At 40.8% G+C, this 10,039-nt stretch overlaps 1 protein-coding gene across 1 annotated transcript in view; it reads left to right on the top strand.

Annotated features, from left to right (window-relative positions):
• The first annotated feature begins 234 nt into the window (after positions 1-234).
• afg2a (AFG2 AAA ATPase homolog A) overlaps positions 235-10,039 on the top strand; it is a 107,807-nt gene continuing 98,002 nt past the window's right edge. Inside the window, exons 1-10 of the mRNA XM_063485127.1 lie at positions 235-462; positions 2,842-2,966; positions 3,050-3,207; positions 3,699-3,757; positions 4,112-4,759; positions 4,888-5,017; positions 5,209-5,265; positions 6,290-6,413; positions 8,325-8,426; positions 8,593-8,746. Coding sequence (XP_063341197.1) covers positions 288-462; positions 2,842-2,966; positions 3,050-3,207; positions 3,699-3,757; positions 4,112-4,759; positions 4,888-5,017; positions 5,209-5,265; positions 6,290-6,413; positions 8,325-8,426; positions 8,593-8,746 — 1,732 coding nt within the window. The 5' untranslated portion in view covers positions 235-287. The remainder of the gene's footprint in view (positions 463-2,841; positions 2,967-3,049; positions 3,208-3,698; positions 3,758-4,111; positions 4,760-4,887; positions 5,018-5,208; positions 5,266-6,289; positions 6,414-8,324; positions 8,427-8,592; positions 8,747-10,039) is intronic.

The following is a 10,039-nucleotide window of genomic DNA, read 5'->3' as shown; positions in this document are numbered from 1 at the left end:
CCTCTAAAATCTTATAGAAACGTTTTCTACGAGAGATTAATATTTTTCAGGTATTATTTTTATTTTTGTAATATGTTATATACATATATATTTTTTAAATATCACACACAAGTGTTTTACAATTAAACAAATACAAAAATGCCGCTGCCACCTGCCAGGAAGCGCTCATATATATGAGGATTTACGGTAAATGGAGGCGGGACTAAACGCTAACCAGGAAGTTTACGACACCGCTTGATGTTTACACATGTTTCCGCTTTCACGTGGAGAAGCTTTTTGCAATTACCATGTCTTCAAAGAAAAATAAAAGCAAAACAAAAAAAGTGAGTGAAGGAGATAGCTCCTTCTTAGTGAAAGAGGGCCTAAATGATTCTTCAAGCTTGCAAACATCTCGCACCGACGGAGGAAGCTGCAAAAGTTTGAACTGCAACTCTTTCACTGTCATCGACTTCATTGAAAAAGGTAAGAAGACGAGACATGAGTCTAAACATTTAACAGGCTGTATTACATAAATCAGGTATAACACCCGTGCAAACGAAGCTACCTGTACTATGAAGATTGAAGTCCCAGTATGGCGCTTGCTGCACTCACAGGACCAGTACTCACTGATGCTGCTGGTCCATTTGTTTTTCTCCAGAGTCGTTTTCTGAGCTTTGTGCCTTAATTCTTTTCATTTGTTTGCAGCATTTGTTTGTGAACTTGTTTGCATTGTTTAGATTTGCATTTTTGGCTCTTTTTTTTTCTCTCTTTTTCTTTATATTCACTGGTCATCCATTTCCCAAATGCGCAACACCCTCCAGAATAGTCCAGCTGCTTTCACATATCTAATAAAAACATAGTTCTTACTTAACCTCTTATCCCAATTCCTGCATTCTTCCAATCACTTACCTCGTTTCGTCTCTTCCTTCTTTCTGCGTGAGATAAGAATGTGCTGAAATTTCTCTGCTGCTGGGAAAAGTTTATTCCAGTCAGCAGGAAAGGAGGCTCCAGCAAATCGCTGAACCAAGAATTCGGGAAGAGCAATGGCCTGACCATCACTCTGTGTGCACTTTCTAGACTTGGATAAGGCTTATGTACATTAGGTGCCTAGAGGCACCTGATGTACTGCAGGAGGATGGGGTCCAAGACCTTCTGTTATGGGCAATTAGGTCCTTCTGTAACCAAAATGAGAGGCGTGTCCTTATCCTTGACACAAACTCAAGCACATTTTCAGTGGGTGTGACTCTGCCTGGTTTGCCACGTGTCTCCAATCCTGTTTTCATGGACAGGAATTTAAGGCATGGCTAGGCTGAGGAGGGCATCCACTTTGGGAAACTCAGAACAGCACTTGTGCTTTTAGCGGATGATGTGGTTCTGCTGGTTCTTTGGGGCATGACCTCCAGTATGGACTGTTTCTCTGAACGTTTCTCCCACTGAAAACGCTACGCCCAGATAAACAGAGTCAACTTTTTGGGGTATAGCTGCTAAAACTTTTTCACAGAAACCCTGGTAGCTTGGAACTTGTTCTTAAGTCTAACACACTATAATTATTACTGGGATATTTCTATTTTGAAGATTTGATAAAACTTATAATGAGCGCTGTATTTGATGACCCATAACAATCCCTTAGTTATACTGCTATAGACTCAGTCTACTGTAGGACAGACGCACCGAGAACTCCTCCACTCCCATCTATCTCTCACTTTTTTCCCCCTTTATGTATTTTTATGGCACTATTTTATGCCATTTACTTTTATTTTTGTTTGTTGACTGTGCCTATAATCTTCTGTTTTGTCATGTCTTTCTTCTCATCTCCCAGTCGATCATGGCAGATGGTTGCCTCCCTCTTTCCGCCTGTGTTCTACTGGAACTCTATTCCCTTTAAAAGCTCATTCTTTCTTAATTGGAATTGTCTTTAGTCATGAGGGGAGGGGGGTGGGCCTTCAATATTGCAGAGTTTATATTATAATACAGAGCACCTCTTGCTTTGTGCTGCTAACACATTTTTATTCTCTAATCAACGTGTCAGGTGGGCTTGTAGGCTTATACCAGTTCAACTCCTCATATCTGTGTTACATAACAAAATACTTTTGCCAGCATTGATTACGTGGAGAAACAAAACTTTACACATCTGCTTTGATCCCTGCAGTCATTGCACTGCTAAATGCAGTAGCACCAGACAGTGCACTTTATGCATGCATTGTGCTTTTTGAGTGAGTGGGTGGGTTTACGGATGTAGGAGAAACTTGCCATGATCTTATCTCTTTTTTTTTTTTAGTTCTCTGTTTTTCATTTATTTGTTGACATGTTTTTTGAATCTGAACTAAAACACTGTTGTAACATCTGGTTTTCACTCTGAATCTTTCATCTGCACAAAAAATTAAGCCATGAAAAAAACCTTAAGCTTGGCTATTAGCGAGGAGAAAAACCTGGAAAGTACAAATCTGTCTTTTAGAGCTGAAAGTCGTCACGAAATTACGAAAACAGTGTTACCAAAAATCCCTACCAGTAACAAACTAGTGCATCGTCAAATCAGGTAAACAGTGTTTCAGGTCAAACCCACTTTAATACAGTGTCAGCACCACCCAGCAATCAAATGCTTGTTATTTAGTTACCTTTCACTGAGGTAATCTAGTTCATGTATGAAATTTGGGAAAGTGGTTTGTCTTGTTTAGGCTCATGAAAAAATTTCCTGCTGAACACAAAAAGAAGTTTAGTACATTCAAGTTATGTAAGAACCATGAGGTGAAACGTAATGCTGTAATTGTTCTTTGGGAACATATGCAGCATTTCCATCATTTCTAAAAGCTTTTCTTGAATTATTTATTTTTATTTTTAATTTTTATTTAATTTGCTTCACAGCTGATGACAAAACACCCAAAAGCTGCAGATCAACTTTAGCCCAACTCAGCCTCAACTCAATGAAATCAGCCAGTGCATGCATCGGGAGGCCCGTGCTGCTGACGAGTACCACAGGACAACAAGAGGTTCTTCTCTTCTCTTCTCTTCTCTTCTCTTCTCTTCTCTTCTCTTCTCTTCTCTTCTCTGATACCCTTTGTGATACTTTCAGGTATGCTTGACTTGGCCAGTCGCTTCCTTTCCAGGTGGAAAAGTTGGCCTGCAGAAGTGTGCTCAGAACAACCTGAGAGTAAAGACAGGGGATGAGTTGATGCTTCACCCAATAACAGGTCCCTTGCTTCAGGCTGAAGAGGTGGTTCTCTCTAACAGGTAAGGTTTACCTTGCTTTTATTTAAAAAAAAAAAAGGAAAAAGTCTGTATACATATATTTATCATTCCAGTTTGCTCTATACTCAAAATTTTGCTAAACTACAGTAACTGTACACACAGCTGCCAGTTTAAGTACATCCAGCAACATAAATCCAGTCTAATGAAGAGTCCTACAATATATTGTACATTAATGAAAGTTATTATGTTTATTTTTGTTGTTGTTCTTTTAATTCTATTGTGCTGAATGAAATATATATATATATATATATATATATATATATATATATATATATATATATATATATATATATATATATATATATTCATTCAGCACAATAGAATATATAAATTACTCACTGGCAGCCACTTTTTTCTATTGAAGGCCGAGGCTGCCATCTGCTGGAAACAAGATGCAACTGCAGTTCAATCACTGAGAAGTTAAGAGAAAAATGTTTCCAGTTAGTTATCAACCACCTGAAACTTTTTTTCAGGTCAAAAGATGAAACACTAGAAACAGACGAATTCAAGGATTTCTTCCTGAGATCTCTGGGTATGTCCTTTCGCCTCATCTTCATTACCTCATCTTGTATCTGAAATATTTGAGACCTTTCAGTGCAAAGTGTGTACTTCTTACACACCTGACTTTGCATTTTTCTGTCTTTTTACTGTATAGTATATACACTAAAAAGAGTATTATGTGTTATGGTGGATAAGCTACTATACTATAAGCTATTAATATTTTGCAGAAAATGCACAAGCCTCTTTTCCCTCTCTGCTGTACAGTAAAATAAAATAAAATATCCATGCACTTTAGATTCTATGGCTTGTACTTTAATTTAATATAATCAAGCAGATGATTTCCTTTATTAGAATAACTACTATGTATTTGTCTCTCTTATATCAGCTGGGAACATTGTTCTGCCTGGGAACGTCGTTTCCTTGAGTTATTTTGGCCGCTCTTGCAGCCTTCGGGTTGAAACCATAAAAGGGGAGGACGGCGTCACCCTCCAGAGACCAGCTCCTCTCCTGGGAGCGAGTCCTGAAACTGAAGAGTCCTCTGTGATGAATTCTGTGCTGGACTCCACATCAGCTGAACTCTCCCTGCAGCTCAGCATGCTGTCTGTTGATGACAACAACGATGCAACAACAGACACACCTAGAAAGCTCGGTCCTGCAGCCAGCACTCCATGCCGACAGGCCCAGCCTCTTTCCCTCTCCTCGCAGCCTGTAGCTCCTTCCTACGACTCCCTGAATCCTTCAGCAGGTTCAGTAGAGACTGCTGTGAGTCTGGAGAGCTCACTCATCTTAGAGCAGGCAGAGAAAAGCTCATCGGCACCTCCTGCTGGTGCTTTGAGTACTGACACCTTCTACTGCCTGTCATGCTCCACTAAAGTTAGATTTAAAAGCAGAGTAGGCCAAACAGATCCAGATGCAGAAGCTAAGGGGTCAAAGGTCACGTATAGCATGATTGGTGGACTCAGTAGTCAATTGGATGTCATCAAAGAGACCATCGAACTTCCACTGAAACATCCCGAGCTGTTTTCCAACTATGGTATGTTAGATTATACCATGCTGTAAACTAACCCCCAGTGATGTCATTATGATGTGAGGTGTTACAGTTAGATTTACTGACTCTCATTAAATGTCAGATCTCTAATTTTAAGCGGTTGTCTACCACAGGGATCCCACCTCCAAGAGGAGTTCTTCTGCATGGTCCCCCGGGGACAGGAAAAACTATGATTGGACGAGCCATAGCCAGTGAAGTTGGAGCCCACATGACGGTGATAAATGGCCCAGAAATCATGAGCAAGTATGGTCATATAGCCTGAAAACTTCATGGCACCATATTTCTATCCCAGCAGATTATTTTGGGGAAAATTTACTTTGTTTCCATGACAGCAAGATTTTACTCACCACCTTACACATGATCCAAAGCCACAGATTAAATGAGGAAAGTTTATTCACTGAATTAAAGAAGCATGTTGTCTCATTTCTTTGCAGATTTTACGGTGAAACAGAAGCAAGACTGAGACAGATATTCACAGAAGCATCTCAGAGGTAAGTTTTCGCTGAGCTGCCTATACTCATAAATATAGTATGTCACTTTTAGTTCTGTGTATGCAAATCTCTAAATTCTCTTTTTTATGTTAAATGACATTATTATATACATAAACGTGCAGAGGTCTCTCACAGTTGATGTGGAACTATCATATTTATCATTCATACTGGGCCATAGGTTAAAAATGAAAAGCAAAATCCACACAAAGGGCATCTAATCCTTCATTTGATCCACCTACTAGTCCCCAAGGCTTCCTCAGAAATGGTCTCAGTGGGAAGATGTCGCCATCTTCCTGTCTGTTTTAAAAAGAGGAAGGGAAACATGAAATGAAGACCGAAGTGTGCTTAACTGCACAAGATTGGCACTAGGTCTTATGGAGTGATAAATCCAAATTTCACAGTCATTGTCAGTGTGTAGAGACGAGGTTAGGAGAGAAGTATGACCATGTGTAAAACATGGTGCAGATTCTGTCATGGTTCAGAGCTGCAGTTCAGCCAGTGATGTTGGAGATCCTGTCAAAATTGATGGAATTATGAAAACAGAAAAGTACTGTCAGAGTTTGATCTGTACAACACCATCTGAGAAGCTTCTGATTAGCATTAACTTCATTTTTGAATACGACAGTGATCCCAAACACACTGCCTATGGAGTAAAAACTTACTTGGATAGAAAAAACACAGTGGAACAGTCATGGACTGGCCTCCCCAGAGCCTGCACCTAAATATTACTGAAGCAGTGTGGGATCATCTTGATACAGATTGGAGGAAAAAGGAAGCGGCATCCAAAGAAGAGCTTTGAAGTTTCTTCAGGTAGCCTGCAGAACCATTTCTAAAGACACATTAAAGAAAATACGAGAAAGCTTGACCATGATGAAGAATAAAGATGGACACATCAAATACTGACTTCTATGTCAAAAAAATTGCAAAAAGAGTCAATATTTTGCCCTCTGTGCAGTATTTCCATTTACGTTTTCACATGTTTCAATAAATCAATGTGTTTCTCACATTTGACGTGGTTTGATAGGCAGCCTGCGATCATCTTCATTGATGAGCTGGATGCTTTGTGCCCAAAGCGAGAGGGAGCTCAGAATGAGGTGGAGAAACGAGTTGTTGCCTCTCTTCTGACTCTGATGGATGGGATTGGTTCAGTAAGTATCCGAGTAATTGTACTCTACTATGGCAATAATGCTTTCCGCATTAAACTAAAGGCAGCTCTTTTGAGCATAACCTTATATGCTGTTAAGGGTTTTTTTTAAGTTTGAGTTTTTTGGAACCTCACTGAGTCATCTTCTCTGAATTTTGCCAGCCTGCAGCACATAAAGGATGCTCACATTTCTTCTCTTTATACATGAATACAACAGTCTGTTTTACATTAGCATGATTATTGCTAGAAGGCTGGGATTAAACTGAGCAGTAACTGCTTGTTCAGTAGACACATGTCTTTATACTTTGTCTTTCCGCAGCCAAACGTGGCTCCATTCTAATATGCCCTCATTGCAAATACAGATTGTCATGCAGAAACCATCTCTGCGTGCTGGACGCCCTTCAGACACTATGGGTTGCATCTCTCGGGTGCCATTTGTCCTCTGAGCTCTGTGTTAGTGCCTGATGAGAAAAAGGATGATTCCCCCGCACACCCCCAGTGGGAGTCTGGGAAAGAAATCACCCAAGGCTGCCATGAGCTGACAATTTGCCGTAACTTTATCAGCAAACTAAATCTTCCCGTCCCCAGGCAGAGAAGGCCGCGGTGTGGATTGGTGATACTGCACAGATACACCAACTCCCTTCTTGCTCCCAGCTCCTGTCTGTTTTCCAAACCAAGGTCATCATTGCTGATTGGTTTGTGGAATGTGGAGAAAGCACTTCCTGCTCAACGGCATTCTTCCTTGCACTGTAATTTATTTGTGTTTCAATTCTCTCTCCAGTGTTAAAAGGTGGAAAAAGTTTTTCCCATCTTGCAGGCAGACCACCCCAGGAAACACAGGAGTGAGCCAGGTTTAGCATCAGGCTGGGGTCAGAAAATCTCTCAAGCTTTGAAAAATGTCCTCGACATATGAAATACTAAAAACTAGCAGGCGGAGTTTGACAAGTGGGCTTAAACTCGAACTGATGACTACTAAATTTGACCTAATCTAAGAGTGTGGGTGCCACAAGCTGCCGTGCACCTGGGCAGATTAAACAATGAAACTTTACTGCATTATGGAAAACTACCCTTTTCATAGTGTGAATGTATTTAACAGAAACATTTTATTTGCATTATTTATATTCCATGCTCTATATTTTTAAATTGTGAGTCTCCTACAGTTGCTCTGTATGATTCAGGGTTTTTTAAAAAACGTTTTTTTTCTTATTCTGTACCTTGTTGTGGCCCCAGAGTTCATCCACTGTATGAAAGGGATCAGTTTTAGCTTCCTTCTTGCTCCTTTTAAGGTAACTTTCTTCTGTTTGAGTGCATCAACGGGAGATTTGAACAACAGGTGGGTGGAGTCTCTGTGCTCACAGCTAGAGCTGGTTGCCTGAGATATCTCAACAGGTTTATGTGATCTGATTTACTGTTTATCTTGTTAGGTTTTCTGTCATTTTGGATTAGTGTGGGTGCGATCATGGCCTGGTCTCAATAATGAAAGATATTGGATCTCAGTAGTAAATAAACAAAATACAATGAAACTAAGGCATTTAGATCACTCTGGCCTTTTTGGTTTATAATGGTTATTGTTACATAGGCTGACTTTATGATTTGAAACTTTAGTCATGTTTGGTGTGAACATTCAGAATTGTAATAGTTTATATACGACATAAAATGAGAAATGCAAAAGGGCTACTTTAAATTGCCATCTCTTCTCATACAGAATATAAAAACACACAAAAAATTGATTGTCAAACACATCACAGTGTTAATTAACCAGATCACTTGAACAACAGAGTATACATACCAACTGTGTGATTCAAGCTTTAAATGACTTTTAGTTCATCAATTAACATTTGCTGAGCAGGTCTTACTATGAAATTACTATGTTGTTATCTCAGAATTAGCTGATCCAACTTTCTTCTCTTTCCAGGAGGGTCACTCAGGTCAGCTGCTGGTCCTTGGGGCCACAAACCGACCCCAAGCCATTGATCCTGCCCTGCGCAGGCCGGGACGCTTTGACAAAGAGCTGGAGGTACATACTATCAGAGAGACTGCAGTGTGTTTCCAATCAACGTCACGCTGTTTGTGAAGAATTGCTATTTAATTGCGCAACTTTCTTCTGAGGCTCTGAGTATGTGGACAGAGTACAAAAAATGTGGTATACAAATCGCTGTTCTGTGTTGATTTCGTGACGGCAGGTTGGAGTTCCTGGTGCTGCAGAGCGGGCAGATATTTTGCAGAAGCAGCTGAAATGCGTGCCGTGCAGCGCCACCGAGGAAGAGCTGACGCAGCTGGCGGACGCCGCTCACGGTTACGTAGGAGCGGATCTCGCAGCTGTTGGCAAAGAAGCGGGCAAGTAAACACTGCCTTGCTCTCTTTTAGAGAGTTGAAATGTTTGTTTCCAAGTTGTAAGAACCTAATAGCACGCAAAAACATTTTGGATTATAGGTGTGGCTACGCTTTTATTTACATATCTTTACTGATATCTGTCAGGCCAAAAAAAGCTGGATATTTTCAAGCCTTAGACTCTGATTTGAAATATCATTCCCAGATTTGTAGCTGTAGCTTTTGATAGTCATGTAAACTGTTGTTTATAATGTCACAGAAACCAAGTACATCTATGGCCACTCAAAGCAGCTGTTGAGAAACACCAGTGCTTCTCTTTGCATTGATTTCCTCTTTGCACTTCATGAAAACAACATAATTTAGGAAAACAAAACACAGTTGCATATGGCAACCGGCCCAGAATTGCTCTCCATCTTTTTGTAGTTTAGTTTGCCCCGTGGGCTGAGGTATCCGACCAACAAACAATAGTGATTGACAGTTTGTTATTGAGCTCTAGGTGCATTCTAGGCCTCATGTTGTTTTTCCCTCTCTCGCTTGACCTCTATTTTCCTTGTAAAATGTCGCCCAGACCACAGTAACTTGTGAATTATTTCCATCTAAATTATTTTTACCAATTTTTGAGACATTTTCTTGGAGTGCCTGACATGCCCACAGCTCCTTTGAACACACAGGTCAAGCATCCTTTGATATTTGCCAGAGAGGAAGTTGGGAGTTTCAGCGGTTTCTCTCACTGGGATCCGAATACCACAAAAACCACCACTTGTTGTGAAATTCCTGTGCCCCCTCACCCCTAGCACCACAAACCATCCCACCTCATATCCCTGAGGACAAACACACTGGCTTATATACGTGTGTATCTGCCCTGCATGTCCTTGATTGTGGGGGTATATGTGATTGTTTGAGCACATGCTTATTTGTTTTTCTGTGGAAGTGTGTGTATGTGACCCCATATGCCTCCTGGGTGGTCCCACCGCCCGGGGTATGTGGCGTATTGCCTTTCCAGCTACGGAGGGAGCTGGGCTGCTGTGTGGAAGCATTCCGGCAATGAGCGTAATTTACTGTCCGCAGAGGGCCAGACGTGACTGGCAGTGTTTTCTGAGAAACCCCCTCACGCCCCTGAGGGAGACAACAACCTCCCCAACCCCGCTCGACACCGCTAGTTTCCCCAAAATCTCCAAACCAAAATCACAAGACCGATAAAAGCCCTTGCAACAAAAAAGCCACAGGAGAACTCTTAATGCACTCGCGACTTCTTTCTTTCATTTTACCGCTTGAGATAAAATATAAATTCAGTTACAG

The sequence above is a fragment of the Pelmatolapia mariae genome, linkage group LG2 (assembly GCF_036321145.2).
Source record: "Pelmatolapia mariae isolate MD_Pm_ZW linkage group LG2, Pm_UMD_F_2, whole genome shotgun sequence".
Taxonomy (NCBI): domain Eukaryota; kingdom Metazoa; phylum Chordata; class Actinopteri; order Cichliformes; family Cichlidae; genus Pelmatolapia; species Pelmatolapia mariae.
Note: the sequence above shows the minus strand (reverse complement) of the source record. Positions and strands in the feature narration are given on the sequence as shown.